This window comes from Rhinolophus sinicus, chromosome 6 (assembly GCF_057876585.1).
Source record: "Rhinolophus sinicus isolate RSI-liver-muscle chromosome 6, RSI-T2T, whole genome shotgun sequence".
NCBI lineage: Eukaryota > Metazoa > Chordata > Mammalia > Chiroptera > Rhinolophidae > Rhinolophus > Rhinolophus sinicus.
The window spans coordinates 55481488-55500419 of NC_142506.1; the positions used below are offsets into that span (position 1 = coordinate 55481488).

The following is an 18932-nucleotide window of genomic DNA, read 5'->3' on the forward strand; positions in this document are numbered from 1 at the left end:
GTTGCTGATCAGACAATTGTTGAAATACTCTAAGGACACTAGATTTGGAAGGAAAGGAGAGCCGTGGGTGCTGAAGGTTTGGGAAGTGCTTAGTACATACAACTCTAGTAACTTGAGATTTGACTTTAGTTTTAAACTTATTTAGCTTTTCTTCTTTTCTTCCTCATTTGAACAGAGGAGTTAGAAAAGATGAACAAAAAGATGGAAGAAGTAAAAGAGAGCAACATTCGAGTTGTGTCTGAGGATTTCATCCAGGATGTCACCGCCTCAACCAAGAGCCTTCAGGAATTGCTCTCAGCCCATATCTTGTCCCCTTGGGGTGCCGAGGTGAAGGCGGAGCCTGTGGAAGTTGTGGCCCCAAAAGGAAAGTCAGGGGCTGTGGTCTCCAAGAAGAGCAAGGGCCCAGTCAAGGAGGAAGGTGAGGTCCTGAGCTGTCCGTCCCTGGGGTTCAAGAGCCAGCACGCCAGCAGCCCCGTTCTGCCATAGGCTGTGGCCTGTCCCAGGCAGCTGCGTTGGCCTGTGCAGAGCCTCGCCTCTTGTGCCCCTGAAATGGTCTTTTGAATGCTGCCCAGACCAATTTTCTCATCTTGTTTCCCTGGGCACAGAATGGCAGGTGCTTCGGGCTGGTGGGAGGCAGCACACAGGTGCCACGCTCACATATGATGCAAATACATGACCCACTTGCCATGCCTTCTGCCTGCCACTTTCTAATTTATGTTAATTTAATGCTCACATTTCTCTGTTCCCATCCAAGGAATCAACAAATCTGAAAAGAGAATGAAGTTAACTCTTAAAGGAGGAGCTGCGGTTGATCCCGACTGTGGTAAGCAAAGTGGGAGAATGTGAGCCGAGTGGGGCCGCGCTCACTCCAGCTAATTAGGAAATCGTGTGGGAGTGGGGCCCACCTTAGCCCTTGTGTCTCCTCTCAGGCTCCCCGTCCTCAGGACACACGCATCTGGTGGGGAACTTCCTGAAGGTGGTGTTAGGGTAGCCAAGCAGGTGTGGGCAGTGGGCCGGCAGACTCCCTTCCCCGAGCACACCGGCCCCTTTATGGGAGAGGAAACTGTAGGACCCCTACCCCTCACCCCCCGTGACAGGTCTGGAACACTCTGCACACGTCCTGGAAAAAGGTGGGAAGGTCTTCAGCGCCACCCTCGGCCTGGTGGACATCGTTAAAGGAACCAACTCTTACTACAAGCTGCAGCTCCTGGAGGATGACAAAGAAAGCAGGTGTGTTCTTGCGCGGGCGTTCTCAAAGAAAGGATTTGTGTTCCGTGAAGGGTGCAGACTTGTTTGTGCCATGCTGTCAGCCTCATGAAACCCATGTTTTCCCAGTACCTGGGGGATTCGGTCTCCTCAAAAGAACACAAGGTATAACAAGGCGATTCATGAGAGAGGGAAGACACCATCACCACCAGACAGGCCTTCCTCCTACTGTGTCACATAATTTCCCAACTCACATGTAGCCACTTGAAGATTATAGGTTATCTGATAACCTTTGCATGTTTTTAAACTCGTGAAGCAAATAGTTTGGCAAGAACTGAATTTAGTCTTTAATGTTACTTCAAACTCCCTAGTTACTCCAGATGTTTGGGTTTGCTTTTGGCTGTGAGTCGGTGGAAAGGTGTGTGGAAGGAACTCTTACTGAATTCTAGTGGTGAAAACACTTTTTTTTTTTCAATTACTTTCATATGTTAAACTCTACCTTTTCATTTTTAGTACATGAAGTCAATTACCCTTTGGAACTCCAGGGCTTCCAAAGAGCTTTATTGGTTGAAAGGCAAACCCCTGTGATAATGGTAGCCCCAGGGCACTAAAGTCAACACCTGGTAAATCAAAGCTAGCCTCAGTTTAGAGCGTGGTCATGACGGCTCTTCCATCTCTTCATCTTCTCACCAAACCATTCATGTAAAAAGTGAGCATCAGTGGTTATCCTAAAAGACTACCAAGTATCTGGTTGGCTACTTAAAATTTCTGAAGAAATAAATTTTAGCTGTCATTTTGTTTATTAGCTACTTTTGTCAGAGATTTGAAAGTCAGAAGATGGTTTCTTGTAAAATATACCTTTCCAAAGCTAGATGTATATTATACTGCAGGTGAAGGAATAGTTTTGTAGAAGTATACAGCGGCATAGTCTGGTAAATGACAGGCAATAAGAATACAAATTTTCCACCACCATCAAAAAAGATATTTTACTGATGATTGTAGATATGTGCGTTTTTCTGATGGCCTAGATTTATTGGTTTTCAAAGTGAAAGGGTAGTGTGGGCCATTAGGATCAGAAAACTTTTTTCAAGATAGGTCTGTGTGGTGTCTTCCAAACATTTCCAGGGAGAAACCCCAGCAGAGAATGATACTGTATGCCTCTATGCAACAGACCAAGAAGATAGCAGGATGCCCCAAATTTTCTTTGAACTCTGGTTTTGCATACAAGTCTTGTAGTTGGGTTTCTGATATATGTATACTTACTGTGATGTAAAATTTAACTTATCCATTACTTCCACTGAGAAAAATTAATTTACTCAAAGCCAGGCAGCACAGTAATTAGGGTACCCATCATGTGTACCCTAAATTGTTTCAATTAGCAATAATCGCGCCTCGGATAAACCTCATTGGCTACGATACTGCCACTGCGCAAAGCTATGTACCCTAAATTGAGATGGAAACAAATGATAGCCTGGGTCTGAAGGTGGCTAACCCTGCGTGTCACTGTCCCACCCCCTCCTATTTCATCGCATCTCACCTTCTGATCCGAACCAAAAACTATTATCTTTAGGGTATGTCATTAATGGTTGCAACTCCTTAAACACATGACTTCCAAATGATACTACTTGCTGTATTTTTTTGAGGAGCGGAATGAGGTGTTTTTATGTAAAGGTCTATAGGCCCCAGGATTTGCTCCTCAAGCTTAATTCCCAAGTCCAAACTTCAGCTGTTCTTTGGTACTTTTTGTAGTCCATTTGCCAATACGGTTCGAAAGACATTCTTTAATTACTTTAAAGTAATAATTGTAATTGTAATATCGATTCCTTTTGTTCCTCTGTGTCAGTCACCATCATTTTGCGTTGTTTGAAATTTTTTCTCACCCAAATGGAATGGCAGGGAAGGGAAACTCATCCAGAAATGGGGCCAGCTGACCCACAAATTTATATCTGATGCTCCTCCCCCCGCCAATAGGTATTGGATATTCAGGTCCTGGGGTCGCGTGGGCACGGTGATTGGTGGTAACAAACTGGAGCAGATGCCGTCTAAGGAGGATGCCATTGAGCACTTTATGAAGTTATATGAAGAGAAAACTGGGAACACCTGGCACTCGGAAAACTTCACAAAGTATCCCAAGAAGTTCTACCCCCTGGAGATTGACTACGGCCAGGTAGTCACTTAATGCTCTTACACCATCTAGTTGTAGTAAAAGGAAGGGACACCATATTCTTTAAAAAAACATGCCGTGGATCAGATGGCATCACTGGTGAATGTTGCCAAATGTTTAAAAATGATGCAAGTCCTTCACAGACTCTTCCAAAAAAAATAGAAGAAGCAACACTTCCTGACTCATATGAGACCAGTATCACCCTGATACCAAAACCAGACAAAGACATCACAGGAAAACTAAAGACCAATATCCTTATGAATATAAATACAAAATACTAACAAACTGAGTCTATCCACACACATGGACTATACATCACAACTGAGCAGGCGATTTCTCCCAGGAATGCAAGGTTGGTTCAATATTCAAAAATCAATCAATGTAATATATGAGTAGAATAAAGGTCAAAAGCCACATGATCATCCTACTAGACACAGAAAAGGCATTTAATAAAATCCAGCACCCTTCACAAGTAAGATCCACACCATGAAGTAGGAGAGGGAGCCTTGATGTATTAGCATTTTTAAGACTCAAGGAGGAACAGTTTTTGAAGTTGCTCCTGAAATCCAACAGGGAGTAATTCATAGAATCCAGATAAGGCTTCTTATCTGAACCTATGTTTCATCATGGCTCAGTGTGACCTGGTTTATTATCAAGATGGAATCACATGACTTGACATGTTCTGCTAGGTCACAGTTTTGTTCGTTTTTATTGAGGTCTAATTGATAACGTGCCATTTTACTATAAGTATACAATGTAATTATTCGATATTTGTACATACGGCAAAATCATCACATTAAGTCAAGTAACATCCATCACCACACATAGTTACAGAAATTTGTTTTCTTGTGATGAAAATTTTTAAGATCTCCTCTTAACAACTTTCAGATATACAATATGGTGCTATTAACTGTAGTCAGCATGCTGTACATACATCCTCATGGCTTACTTATTTCATAACTGGATGTTTATACCTTTTCAGCTGCTTCACTCATTTTGCCCATCTCACCCCCTACTTCCCACCTTTGGCAACCACCAGTCTCTGCTGTGTCTGTGGGCTTGTTTTAGGGTTATAGGGCTTTTTTTCTTGGTATCTTTTGGTTTTTGTGGGTTTTTTAGATTCCATGTATAAGTGAGAGTATGCAGTAGTTGTCTTTCTCTGAGTTATTTCACTTAGCATAATGCCCTCAAGGTCTGTTTATGTTGTTGAAAATGGCAAGATTTCATTCTTTATGGCTGAATAATGTTTCTGTATGTGTATCACATTTTCTTTACCCATGCATCCATCAGTGGGCACTTAACGTTTCCATGTCTTGGCTATTGAATATAATGCTGCAGTGAACATGGGGGTGTCTATATCTTTTTGAATTAGTGTTTCCATTTTCTTCAGATCAAGACCCAGAAGTGGAATTGCAGGGATACAAGGTAGTTCGTCTAATTTTGAGGAACCTCCCCATACTGTTTTCCATAGTGGCTGCTGCACTAATTTACGTTCCTACCAATGCTCACGGGTTCCCTTTTCTCCAAATCCTCACCAACACTTGTTATCACTTATCTTTTTGATAGTAGCCATTCTAACAGGTGTGAGGTGATACTTCATTGTGGTTTTGATTTGTATTTCCCTAATGATTCGTGATGTTGATCATTTTTTCATGTACCTACCCTGTTTCCCCAAAAATAAGACCTAGCCGGACAGTCAGCTCTAATGCGTCTTTTGGAGCAAAAAGTAATATAAGACCTGGTCTTACATTACATTATATTATGTAAGACCCGGTCTTATTTTACTATAAGTTATATGTAAGTCTTATTTTACTATAAGACCAGGTCTTATATTAATTTTTCCTCCAAAAGATGCGTCAAATATATATAATACAGATTTTAGGAAATAATTTGGGACTAAAATCTGTGCCCTGTCTGCACAGGAAAGGAAGCCATTAACAAAAAGAAAAAGTAATGTCCCAAATGGAAAAAAACATCTCTCTATATATGTTACCAGACAGTCTTCAGTTGTCTTTGGCTGATATTTTTGTGGCCATTTGTTTTGACAAAATGTTTGCCTTATTCTTATATGAAAACCCGTTACCTTTATAGTCGGGGTAAAACATTCAGTTTCCAGAAGGAAGGAAACTTGTAGTTCAGTACAGGTTTTAATTCCACATCTTTGAGGGCTAGCATGTCTTAAAGGGAGAATTCTCTAGTTATAGAGAGTGTCATAAGCTCTCGCCATGAAAAACAGTTTTACTCTCGTGTAATGTTGAGGTTGAGACTTTAGACTTCAGGGTTAGACAGACTGGTCTGATGTAGCAGTGCCCCCTCCTGAGTTCTGTGCCCCCTCCTCAGTTCTCCCATTTCCAAAATGTTAGAGAAAATTTTGAGAAAAACGGAGGCTCAAAAAATAAAAATTGCCCAGAATTAATGCAGTTAAAATCATGGTATATGCCTTTCCCAGTTTTCTTGCACTTTGCAGGTACTTTTTCCTGCTATAAAGTTAGAGTCTTTCTTTCCATACTGTGTTGTGACCACTTGCCTGCGTTTTGCCTTAATGTACAAGGAGCAATGCTGTCCAATCAAAATACGCAACCACTACACGCCGTTTAAAATATTTTAGTAGCTGCATTTTAAAAAGCAAAAGAAACAATAACATGAATACTAGTAATGTATTTAACCCGGTATATCCAAAATATTAGCATTTCAACATGTGGTCCATATCAACAAAATTACTGAGATATTTTACTTTTTCTTTTTTTAACTAAATCTTTGAAATCTGGTGTATTTTTAACCCTTCCAGCACATCTCCATTTAGACTGACCACATTTCAAAACCAGTGGCTGCTATACTAAACTGCAGGAGAGCACCATTTCTTAAGGCTGTGAGGTGGCCATAATTTGTAATTTACCAAACAATACACAACGCCCTGCCCCTCCCCCCCCAATTAGGGATTTAGATGACTACCAGGTATTTGACATAACAATGCTGGTATACATATAAATATATCTCTGATTATTACCATTAGAGGTGGAGTTACAGAGTCACAGCATGTGTGCATTTAAATATAAGGTTTTTGGACACATGAGTAGTTTGCCCTCGGGTGACATTATCACCGGCTAAGGATAAGAATGCATTTCAGACACAGTGGTCACTGTTACGAGTAGATCCACTGTGCCGTTGGGAACAGCAGCCGTGAGCACTGACGCAGCACACGTTCCTTCTGCAGCTTGGCTAAGCCCGGCAGACCCCAGGGTCAACGCCCACTGCCAGTTACCTTCACTAGAAGCAAACACCAAACACTACTGGTTACAAAGGACACTGTGATAGAGCACAGTCCCTGCCCTCGGGTTCAAAAGTGGCAAGAGTTAAGGCATTTCCAGACCAGGGTAGTCTTGACTTAGCCTGGCTATTGTCCATATAGCAGGGGTCGAGTCTTGTGCTATTAATTAGGATTTACAATCCCAGGGAGTGCGGCTGAGGTGGGGGGTGTTAAGAAGCAGATGGATGGTTAATGCTGGGCTACGCTTTAATGCTGTCAGGTGCCTGATCCTTTGGGATTGTCGAGAAGGCTTCATGAACTTAGTCGTTCATCAAATTGGCCCTGGGGTGAGGCATTGCAAGAGAAGGGGACAGAATTTGTCCAGGGTACCCTCAGTCCAAGGTTTGCCCTCATAGCTGCCTAGCACTTCCCATGTGGGCACGAATAGTCACTGGGTAGATTCCCAGGAGGGCACCCACAACCCCAGGGTCGGGGGCGATGGGTAGGAAGTGAGGGCCTAAGGGATTGTGATGGCTGGAGGTCAGCCTTTGCGGAGCTGGGTGCTGCGGTGGCAGCTGGAATAAGAGTCTTGGGGGCACAGGAAGTGTGTGATCCCGCTGCAAACTCACATGCTCCTCTGACAGCCGCCGCCCATGGTTTGTTGATTGATCTCAGCCTTTGCGCTGGTGGCACTCCATCCTCTGTCCTTTATCTGCAGCCCAAACCCCACCACCACTTTGGGTTGCTTAGTTGGGTCTCTGACTGACTGTCTTTTTCCCTACAGGATGAAGAGGCAGTCAAGAAGCTGACGGTAAACCCTGGCACCAAGTCCAGGCTCCCCAAGCCGGTGCAGAACCTCATCAAGATGATCTTTGATGTGGAAAGTATGAAGAAAGCCATGGTGGAGTATGAGGTCATTGCACGTGATTGTTCTCTGTGTGGGCACTCGCTGGGCTTGACGGTGGGAGTGCTGAGCTGGGGTCCAGCTCGGCGGCTGCTCTTGCTGGGTGTCGGCGTGTCCACGTGTTTGGCAGCCTGAGACAGATGCAGACGTGCTGGGGCCTGGGGTGCTCGCTCTTCTGCGAAGGTCAGTGGACTTGCTGTGAAGTGTAGGGTGTGTGGTAGAGCTCGGGCCCCTGGGCCCCCAGTCCTCCTTGCACTTTTCCCTCTGTTGCCATGATAGGGTCTGTATGCGTGCTGCTTTTGTGGCCCCGCCGAACGGGCCAGCCAGAGTTGTCCTGGGAAGTCTAGGACATACCCCACTTCCATTAAGAACAGCAAACAGCACTGACATAAGTGCAGAGAACGTCTGGCACTTGCTTCATCACATGAACTTCATGCCAGCTGTTTTTAAGAAGACGTTGGGCACAGGGCTGGGTGGGGTGGGGGTGACGGTGGTGGGGCTCGTGCCGCTTGTCCTGCCCAGGGCAGAATGGCGGGGGCTGCGGCTGCGGCCCAGCGGTCCCTGTGTGTTCTACAGCTGTCTCCCCTCTTCCTATGGACGATGAGTGCAGAATGGCCCTGTTCTTGCAGCCCCTGGCGTCAGGCTCTTGACTGCTGACCAAGGGCCTTCGGAGCAGACGTGGTCCAGACTGCTGGTGTCCGGTGGGCAGACACACCCTCCCTTCTTCCCCAGCCCCGCTGCCCAGAAGCTTCAGGCTGCTCTGACCAGCAGGGACCGGGAGAGGGCAAGAGTTGTGGAGGGCGCTTGGCCATTCCGCCCTCTCTGAGGGTTTTCTCCCTCCCTGTTGCTTCCCAGGTTCTTCCAGGAAGCTACTGGCCAGCCTTGGGTGGTGGGAGGCACCGGGACAAGCCTGGGTGGTATAAATCCCTGGCAGCCTCTTCCTCCTCCTCCCCGTGTCTCCATCTGGAGCTCAGCCTGGCGCCCAGCTGTTGGTACAGGGCCATGTTGAGTGACATCCCTTTTGAAAATGGCCTGGGCTTGTGTGTCTTCTTGTTCAAACAGATGCGAGTCTGACTTTTCTCGGGAGGATCTGACTAGTTTGAACAACTTACGGATGGGCTCACCAAGAATGTGGGCACAGGAGGAAGAGGGGAGAGAAATGTGCTGGAGAGGGGGGTTCCATTTTGTTCATGTTTTAAAAGAAGTGTCCCACGTGTCATTTCCAGTTTCTTACACTCTGGTTTTTCTATGGCTTTTAGTTCTCAGCTCTTACCAGACCCAAGTCTGTTTCTGTGAAATGACGTTTTGATGTCATTTTTTTTACTCAGACAAGTAACTAGTTTCATGGGAGGAAAGGATTGGGGCTCTGCTGCTGATTCCGGTTGGAAGGCAGCCTGTGGGGAGTGGGATGCCTGCTCCCAGGCTAACGGGGTCCACGTGGGGATGGGGGGGCAGGTGGCTAGTAACTATGGTGACCCCAGGAGCTTTATGCCCAGCGGGGAAACCTGGCGCTCCCTGTGATGAGGTGAATCCTGAACCGAGAGCTAGCCTCATGGTGCCGAGGGGAGGGGGGCTGCTGCGTCCAGACCTTGGGCAATGGCCCTGGAAGCTTCCCTTTGCTGCAGTGTGGCTTCCGGACTCCCAGGTATCTCTCCCACTTCTCACTTTCTCCCTAAACTAAGCTTCTGTGGATCTGCTGCCCTGTTCCCCAGTCAGGAGAGCTGTCTGTACCTGGAGTTTGTCTTCTGGGAGGGGGCGGCTCGTGTTGGTTCAGCGCTCTTGCTCTTGGGGCATGTGTGTGCATTTTGAGGGTGCAGGTTAGAGAGACCTGCTCTTTTTAAAGTAAATGCCAAATGACACAGCCCATAGCCTAGGGAACAGGAATAGTGCTCCCTGCAGAGTGCCAGCTCTCACTCTGGTCACGTTCGGTCAAAACGGCTTTTGGAGTGCCTGCTTTAGAATTGCTTTCAGAGCCAATGTATAATTCATACTCACAGTCTCTGTTCCCTTTTATTCTGCCTTGTTCTTGATTCGAACTAGATTATCCCTTCTTCCCCAGCGTTAGCTCCAACTGTGTAACTCCTCCCAGAAACCAGATCTCCTCTCAGGATGGACAGGACTGAGGAAACAGATGTGCGCGTGCCACGGCTTGTCGTTGTTACCAGATGCTGTTGCTCCTGAGCGCTGATTGGTGAACTGGGCTGAACTATGAGCGCTTTCCAGCTTATTTAATTTAATCACCAGGGTGGTCCCATTTCTCAAATGCCTGTTCAGCTCCATCTTTGTTCCAGGCGCTGCAGGTGCTGGGGATACAAAGATGGGTAAGGTGTAGTCTCGGGCCCGGAGCTCAAAACAGTCCACTGGGAATAGCCCTGCAGACAGTATCTCAGGCTGCAGAGCTTGGGGTCCGTGGTACACGGACAGGTGAGGGGGCCAAGCAAGCAGTACAGGCAGGGTCACTCACGAAGGGCCTCGTGCGTTCTGAGAAAGCTGGCCTCGTTTTACAGATGGGAACCCAAGGCTGAGAAGTGGATGCACCAGCGTAAGTGATGAGCAGGCCTTCTTGCCACAAACCTCATGCTTTTTTCCACTGCAGCTTATCACCTCTCTCGATGGTAGTTCCCAAGGTGTTGTGAGCGGTAGCAGCACTCCTGGAACAAATGTTTACCTTTTTGGAGTGACTGATTTGAAAGGGACGTTATTAACCTGGTGTAAATATGTATGTTCAGGAGCGTGTTCTTTTAAAGAAAAATTTCACCACTTCATGGTTCTTGTTTTCCATCTGGGAACTGCCTTGGCTGAGACCCCAGAAAAGGCCACCTGAGTTCAACCTCATTCTCACTTTGGAATTAGGTGGGGATTATGCTGTGTCTTCTTCCAGAAGTGCAGCGCTATTTCACACAGAACGCAGAGCTGGGAGGTCCCTGGTTGGCTTATCCCTGCCATGTATGAAGTGATCAAGAATCTTCTCTCACAGACTCGGCCCCTGCAGTGGGGGCGAGGCTGCAAAGTCTGTGGAGTTGGGTCACTGCATCTCCCCAGGAAGACCAGGCAGCTTTCTGGCTGCTCCCGTCAGGGGCCCAGCGTGCCGAGGGCTCCTTGGTCCAACTCTCCTGTCGTCACACTGCACAGTGTCCGGCTTTCAAAGGGGAAACCCTCTGTCTCCTCAGATCGACCTCCAGAAGATGCCCTTGGGGAAGCTGAGCAAAAGGCAGATCCAGGCCGCGTACTCCATCCTCAGTGAGGTCCAGCAGGTAAGCGAGGGGCTGATCCTGCTCTGTCCCAGCTGGTGGGCCCTGAGCCGACCTCATCGCGGGGGTGTGGCAGTACATTTACTGAAGGTTAATGCAATAGACATACTGAGCCACAGTTCATGATTTAAGAGTTTTTTCAGTTTAATAAGTATGACAAGAGGAGGTGACAAGCCTCTTGCGAAAAGATGGTCACAAAACTAATGAATTAGCATCGTTTTCAATGATCAGCTATGTAATAAACTCCCTACAAACTTGGTGAGGAATTTGGTTCTCCTGCCTCATAAAAATGCTCTGATTTTATTTTATGTTCCTTAAGAGGGAGGCTGAAATTATCTTTGCAGTTATTAGGAAGTCATCAAATAGAAAGCTAAGTAATGTCTGACTTCCATTCATGTTCGTTCAACATCAGCTTACTGCCAAGGTCCCCCCATCCCCGGAGCCTTCAAGCTTTGCCCTGGAGGGTTCTTCTTGTACTTGGTGATGGGGTGCAGGCGTGGCTTGTGAAAGAAGAAAAGCACAAAGGAAACCGAAGTGGGGCCGGGGAAGTGGACATTCTAACTGACGATGGAGAAGAGGCCCTGAAATGTAGCAGTTAATCCAGTGAGAGCAGGTCCCAGCAGTGCCCTCTTTTCACATTACCTGCTGGCTGAGGCGTGAAGGGCTTTCCTCAGCCCAAGCTCTTTGCTGTTCCAGAATCCCCACATGGAAGGGCTGGGACAGTGGCCTCACCCATTGCACAGAGCAGACTGTGGCAAACAGAACTTTTATGACTTGGGAGAAGCCAGTGTCCCAGTGAGCAGCAGACTTGGGGCTTCGGGCCGCGGTGTGCCAGCTCACTGCCCCTCAAACATCCTTGGTCACCTGGGATACCTGCCAAGTGTGCAGTATCCTGTGGCCCGGCTCCTCCATCTCTGCATTTGCTGAGCACGTTTTGCATATGGAGCACTGATTGGCCTTGTGGCAGGAAGGGGAGTGTCTGGCCACCTGGACCTCCACGTGCAATTAAGAGAGTTCTCTGCCTTAAAGATGGAGTTCAGTGGATGAACGGGGCCAAGCTGAATGTCATAGCAATTGGTTTGTTTCCCTTTTAACATTTTATTATGAAAAATTTTCAAACATACAAAAAGTTGGAAGAATTTTACAACAATTCCCACGAGCCCACCATCTAGATGCTACAAATAACATCATGCATAGTGGCGGGGGTTTTATGTCTTTGTAACCACACCTCTTGGTACAAATGAAATTGTATATGGGAAGCTGATTGTGTGCTGAGCCCTTCAGTTTGAGGGTTGAGATCCCGCCACTGCAGGGTGACATGACACCGATAGGAAGGTCGTCTTCTTGGAAATTCACCTGCATTTCCGAGCTCGTGCACACACGCGGCTCCCTTGGGACTGCTGCACCACCCACCTTCTAGAGGAGAAAGCCCGGCCAAGTGCTGGGGGCTCCGAGTCGCTGCCTCAGCCTTGTTCCCTCTGTCCCCTCCCCTAAAGGCGGTGTCCCAGGGCAGCAGTGAGTCCCAGATCCTGGATCTCTCAAATCGCTTCTACACCCTGATCCCCCACGACTTTGGGATGAAGAAGCCTCCGCTCCTGAACAACACGGACAGTGTGCAGGTAGCGCGCGGGCCCAGGAGGGAGCCTGGGTGTGCAGGGCTCAGGGGCCAGTCAGGCTGCTGCCCCTGTGACTGCCCCCTCCATGTCGTGGTCCCTGAGGGCCAGGACCAGTGCTGGGAGGGCCCCCTCCGTGCCCTCGTTTTGAAGGGTTTCTACCCACGTTGGTGGAGACAGACAGCGGCAGAACAGATGGATTTTCCTCCCTCGCTCATACCATGTTGGTCTGGGGAAATGTGCCTCTCCTCGCAGTGTTTTCCTCCCTGGTTTCCCTCCCTGCCTCACAGGAGCCAGCGATAGGTCCCCACCTATCACTAGTGTGCGATAGGAAAGATGGGTGTTAACCACAGCCCCATGGCTTCCACCTCTCCCCTGCCCCAGGGAGCGAGCCCTCCTAGCATCCAAGAAATCCTCGGGAGTGCTCGCTCTAAACAGTGGACAATGGGCTGTCCCCAGTCAGCTGGGAGGTCCCCCCTTCACTGGCCGTTTGGGCTGTCATCTACATGGAGGTTTTCTGTGCCAACATGGTGAGTCTTTTCTCCTCACCTTGGTACCTAACTCAAGGTTTGTCTTTGTTCCTCAGGCCAAGGTGGAGATGCTGGACAACCTGCTGGACATCGAGGTGGCCTACAGTCTGCTCAGGGGTGGGTCTGATGACAGCACCAAGGACCCCATTGATGTCAACTATGAGAAACTCAAAACGGACATCAAGGTACGGCCGCCCTTTCCGAGCAGCCTAACCACGTGCCCCACGAGCGGGAGCCCCAGACTCGAGTGTGTGCCAGGGCCTCCTGGAGAGCTTCCAGAGACAGACTGCTGGGGCCCAGAATGGCCTTTCCGTCAAGTCCCAGACCTTGCTGCTGGTGGTCCTTTGAGAACCACAGAGCCTTTCACCTGTAAATGAGCATCTCGTTTGCGAGGGGACTTCCAAGCCAGGGCCTCGGTTTGGTGTAGACAACTGGTTTTTGAGGGGCATTACAGAAAGGTTTTTTCCTTAATCTCTGTTTTCATACACTGTTACGATATGAACCCTAGAAGGTCGCTCCTGGTATCCCATTTCAGGAGTGGACATGCCCGATGGCAGCTTTAATAAAAATACAATGCCTGAATTTGTATTCTCCCGTCGAAGTGGCCGTCTTGGCACACAATCCTTCAACTCGAGTATGTTGGAGACTCAGGCAGAAATCATCCAGCTTAAGCCAAACAGAGAAAGAATTTTTACCCCAGCTCCTAGCTTGCCTTGACCTTGAGCTTGGTCTCATCTCGCATGTGCCTCACCGTTGGGCCACTGTGTCCGTCCCTGCCGGGTTACAGGGCTCAGGTCCACTAGGACCTGGCCACCCTGGGATGGTGGTGACATCACTAAAAAGAGCCCTTGCTCCTTACTCAGGAGGAAGCATAGATCTGAGGGTCCCAGCAGAGGAAGACATTTTGTGACTTGTTTTGCCCCTGAGGCAGCTGAGATGGGAATGTTGTGGGACTGGTTCTTTGTAAAGAGGTTGCTATTCTCTCCATTTATAGTTCTGAAGCCTTTTCATGAAGAGGCTGTGAGGGAGAGCAGAATTCCTGGATTTTCTGAACTTTGGGTAAAAGGATGAAAATACGAGGTCACACACAGCCTTTCCCGTGACACACTCATGCTTGTTTAACAGCAGTTACGTTAACAGTTGACAGACAGAGGGCAGATGCTCTGAGCCACGTGAGAAGGAGCCTTCATCCCCACCCTCAACACGTCTACACCGACCTTTGTCGCTTTTGATTGCAAATCTTGGCTGTGGGGCGTCTCCTGGCCCACCCGTTCTAACTCCATTGGACTGTTACCTGGAGGCCAGCTCCTTGTTCTGGAGGCCCCCCATTCACAGTGAGCCCCAGATTTCTAGCTTTCCTGATATCCCAAGGTAGTGGGACTGCTGGCCTGAGATCTCCCCAGCTATGGGGTGTGGGACCCAGGTTCTTGGTCCCACCGAAGCTTCTGCAAGGGCCGTGGTGTGATCTGTACGTCAGCTGAGCCTGTCCCTGTTCTTCCCACCTCTGTGTGGCTCTCCTGGGGGCTTCCTTGCTCTGATGCCCAGATACCCTTCTCCTAGGTGGTGGACAGAGATTCCGAGGAAGCTGAGATCATCAGAAAATATGTTAAGAATACTCATGCGTCCACACACAATGCGTATGACTTGAAAGTCATCGAGGTAAGAGTCTCGTCTCCCTCTGTCCCCTTATGTCCTGCCGCCTCTTCCTGCCATTCCTCCAACCTGGGTAGAAACGACCAATTTACTTTGCTTGAAATAGCCAGTGGAAGTGAGTCGTTTCTTTATTGAGCAGAAAAATGAGTAGTTTCATGATTTGGGGGGTACCTTTTTATTCTGTTTTAAAGGAAATTTCCTACCCTAAAACCTGGTTTTACAATCAGAAAATATTATCAGAGATCCCAAACGGAGTGCCTCAGGGGTGCATTTGCTGCACGGAGTATTCATTTTAGACGCTAGTCTTTGCTAGATGGGCCCTTGAATAGTCAGGTTGCTCCATCCCTGATTGAAACACCTCACATGCTCGTACATCTGTTAAGTTTCCTAGCTCTGGGGACAAGTGGTCAGTTCTCCTGTGTCTTAACTAGAATAACAAGTGGCTTCTTTCGTCTCTCCTTGACTCAATACTCCGACCAGATCTTTAAGATAGAGCGTGAAGGGGAGAGCCAGCGCTACAAGCCGTTCAAGCAGCTACATAACCGAAGGTTGCTGTGGCATGGCTCCAGGACCACCAACTTTGCTGGAATCCTGTCCCAGGGCCTCCGGATTGCTCCCCCTGAAGCTCCTGTGGTAGGTGCCTGGCCTGGGGAGTGCAGGGCGGGCGATACCTGTCTCTGCACTTGGCTCCATTACGAGCTTCAGACACTTAGGTGAGAAGGGCATGTGCTGCAGTGAATGAGGGGCCTTGTTTAAAGACATAGGTGTGGGCTCGGCAATGGCTGACAGGTGGCTGTAGCCGCACATTCCTCTCCAGGCCCTCGACACAGCCTCCAGCTGGTGTTCTCACCCTCATTCGCCTGACCCAACTGTCGGTGGTGCAGGTGGTGTGGCTGCACATGTATCGAGCGTAGTTTCTGGAAAAAAAGAAGTCAAATGACTAGACGGTTCCATGAATGCTAATTAGGGTGTTGACAGGCAAAGAATAGACTTGGGCCATGGGCCAAGCTGAGTTCCCACCTGCCTCTACCACTTCCCAGATGGGTGAGCTCGTATCTCCCTCAGGAAAATATGGTCATAAATGAGTAAAGCCCTGTCCAGACACGACAGGTGACACGATGGGTTGTTACGTCACCTGCTGGACTCCAGAAGTGACCAGGGGACAGGAACTTAGAGGTGGTCTTCCAAGTTTCTCATGTTATGATTGTGAAAAGTGGGAGGGAAGAGGTTTCACGAGCGGCAAGTGCTGTGCAGTAGTAGCACACGACTCGGCAAGTGATCTAACCTTTCTGAAGCTCGTGTTTCATTTACAAAAGGGAATAAAAACAATAGCCCACATTTATTGGGTGTTTACATGTGCCAGGAATTAGTTTAAGTAGCGTTTGTGAATTCAGTTAATTTTTGCAGCGTCCCCATAAGGTTCTTTTCCCCAGTTCAGCGAAGGAGAAAGGGGGGTCCAGAGAGTACCCCCTGGGTACCCAGCAGACCTGAAATCTGAACAGCCTGGCTGGGAGCTCAGGCCTCAGTGGCCCTGCCAGGGGTGTTGTGAGAATTGGAAGTGGCTGTTGCAGCACTTAGCTTGGTGCCTGGCTCACCGTCGGCCCTCGGTAAGCAGGTGGTGCTACTAACTTCCCGTTAGAAGGTTTCCAACTGTCCCTTTTCCAACCCTCCAGACAGGCTACATGTTTGGTAAAGGGATCTATTTCGCTGACATGGTTTCCAAGAGTGCCAACTACTGCCACACATCTCAGGGAGACCCAGTAGGCTTACTCCTGTTGGGAGAAGTTGCCCTCGGGAACATGTGAGTGCGCCTGGTTTCGGGGCTGGTGGCATTTGGTGGGGATGGAAGGGGTAAGCTGTAGGAAGGAGGACTCTCCTTGGCTGGGAAGGGACCCCGGAAATTCCCCCCCACAATTACAGGACCCATCAGTTAGGTGGTGGGTAGCAGAAACCGATTCAAGTTAAGTGAATGAGGAAGACACAGGGCCACCTCACCAAACCCAAGGATGGGGACTTGCAGCCCGTTGTTTCTGGGGACTGGGAAGCAGAGAGGTTGACTTGCATAGAGGATAGCGCCCCTCCCCTGCTGATGTTTAGATTGTCTGTTTGAGACCAAGTCATATCGAACTGTAGTCTTAATGCCAGTTCCAAGTACCCCACAGAGAAAATCTGATTGGTCAGCTTTGATTGGGTCCACGTTGGTCCTATCAACTGCAACCCAAAATGCAGGGTTGGTAATAGACCCTCTGGGGTCCGGGGGTCATGGACCAGACAGAAACGTCCAGAGCAGCCAGCCACAGCTCTTAAACAGGACCTTTCCTTGAAAGCGGCCCCAGAGCAGCGATCGTTGACACACTCTGTGCAGAAAGAACCGCGCCTTCAGTGTCCGCAGCCAGAATGGGAGGGAACTCCCAGCAGTGACAATGGGCTCGTCCTCTCACTTGACCTTGTTACGAGAATCGGGCTGTTGGCTTGAGAGCCCCGTGTCCCTGGAGGCCCTTCTGAGACTGTCCTCTCTTGAATAGGTATGAACTGAAGCACGCCTCACACATCAGCAAGTTACCCAAGGGCAAGCACAGTGTCAAAGGTAACGCGTGCCAGAGCTGCTGCCACAGCCCGAGACACCCTGATAGCATAGGGGGTAGGGGGCCCTCTCTGTCCCCAAAAGGCTGTATTCCTGCAGCCAGCTGTTCAACCGCACGGGAGGTCTATTTAAAAACCACTTTATCTCTGGCTGCAGCTAGTGTCACAAATGCCGTGGGAGAGTCTCGGTTTGGGTACCACTAACCAGGTGCATTGGCTTTGGGTTTTAACCTGACTCTCAGCTCTAGCACTGAGGGACCTCTCGGGACGCAATGGCACCCGGAGCAGCTTGCATTGCTGGAGCTCATAGCACCTGATGAGTTAGCCCGCTTTGAACGTCTGCTCAGCAGAAATGTGATCCTGGGGTGGGGGTCCTACTGTTCTTATTAAAATCAGTTAAGGCTGGTGCCCTGGGAATTTGATTTACAGCCTAGTTTTATATCTGGAAGAAGGGTAGAGTGTGGAACTCATACGTCTTTCAAATGAACACACAGACCTAACATAAGTGGATCTCATCACCCGAACACTTTCAACGTCTGTTCTCAAAGCTCATCTCACTCGTGCCTTCGCTTTTGCAGGTTTGGGCAAAACCACTCCTGACCCTTCAGCTAGTGTTACTCTGGATGGTGTAGAGGTTCCTCTCGGGACTGGGATTTCTTCTGGTATAAACGACACTTGTCTGCTGTATAACGAGTATCCTTTCACGAATGGGCTGTGTGAGCTGGGGGGACATTCTGGGGCTGTAGAGTCACCTCTGTGTGCAGCCAGTGACCTAGGGCAGACTGGTGAGAGACTGTCCTGTACTGGGACTCACAGAGAGTGTTTCCCTTTACGGGGTGAGAGAGCGGACGCCCCACCTGAAGACGCCCACTTGGGGGTGGCCCACGCACTCCGTCGTGAAAGCATTGGCTCCTTAACACACTTCCCTTCCAGGTACATTGTCTACGATATTGCTCAGGTAAATCTGAAGTATCTGCTGAAGCTGAAATTCAACTTCAAGACGTCCCTGTGGTGAACTGAGTCATGGCTGAGGCGTGGTCCAGTGACTGCTATGAATCTGCCTGGTGTGCTTTTCACTGACTGACCAGGCAGAGACCTCAGCTGGGTTGCCGAGGGATAGTACCTTCACTGACTCTCTAGAAAGATTTGAACACTTAGTCACACGTTAAACAAGTTTTCCCGACTTTTCAAATCCTGTTTTTATTGATTTGGGGGTGGGGGTTATTCAGGGATTTTGTTTCCTGCCAGCCCTAACCCTGGTAGGTATTATACAACTGACAATAGAAGAAATGTTGGGAAGCGATGGGTTTGTTTTGTTTTGTTTTGTTTTGTTTAGACTAGTCCTATGAAAAGAACCAAGCCATGTTAGAACTTCTGCCTTACTGGTTTCCCCAGGGAAGGAAAAAATAATCTTCTACCCTTATTTCTAAGTGTTCATCTTTAGTTTTGGTTTTGGAAAAATGTTAAGCATTTATTTTAAGGTGAAATAAAGACTAATTTCATACTATTTAGATTTTCTTTTTCATTTTGCCTTTGTCACCCTTTTAGCTTTTTTTTCTTTTGTTTTTTTTTGGCGAGGGGTATGGGGAAACCAGAAAGAGGAGGCACATGAAAAATTCTTCATACTTAACAAAAGGCACTTACCCTTTCTAGAGAGACTTGAATGTGGAAACTCAGAATATGTAGTATAGTAAATTAAAAGTTGCATTTGAAATTCTCAACTTTCCTATGAGCAATTTTGTCTTCCAAATTAAAACTATATCACTGATATACCTAAGAGC

The 18932-nt window shown here is 48.2% G+C and overlaps 1 protein-coding gene and 1 pseudogene across 1 annotated transcript in view; one reads left to right on the forward strand and one right to left on the reverse strand.

Annotated features, from left to right (window-relative positions):
- PARP1 (poly(ADP-ribose) polymerase 1) overlaps window positions 1–18658 on the forward strand; it is a 41543-nt gene extending 22885 nt beyond the window's left edge. The window contains exons 10-23 of the mRNA XM_019730906.3: window positions 176–418; window positions 755–823; window positions 1098–1230; window positions 3178–3373; window positions 7402–7530; window positions 10692–10775; window positions 12269–12391; window positions 12972–13100; window positions 14476–14574; window positions 15049–15201; window positions 16242–16369; window positions 17094–17155; window positions 17730–17844; window positions 18085–18658. Coding sequence (XP_019586465.3) covers window positions 176–418; window positions 755–823; window positions 1098–1230; window positions 3178–3373; window positions 7402–7530; window positions 10692–10775; window positions 12269–12391; window positions 12972–13100; window positions 14476–14574; window positions 15049–15201; window positions 16242–16369; window positions 17094–17155; window positions 17730–17844; window positions 18085–18166 — 1745 coding nt within the window. The 3' untranslated portion in view covers window positions 18167–18658. The remainder of the gene's footprint in view (window positions 1–175; window positions 419–754; window positions 824–1097; window positions 1231–3177; window positions 3374–7401; window positions 7531–10691; window positions 10776–12268; window positions 12392–12971; window positions 13101–14475; window positions 14575–15048; window positions 15202–16241; window positions 16370–17093; window positions 17156–17729; window positions 17845–18084) is intronic.
- Window positions 2528–2642, reverse strand: LOC148758179 (U4 spliceosomal RNA; annotated as a pseudogene).
- Window positions 18659–18932: the final 274 nt, after the last annotated feature.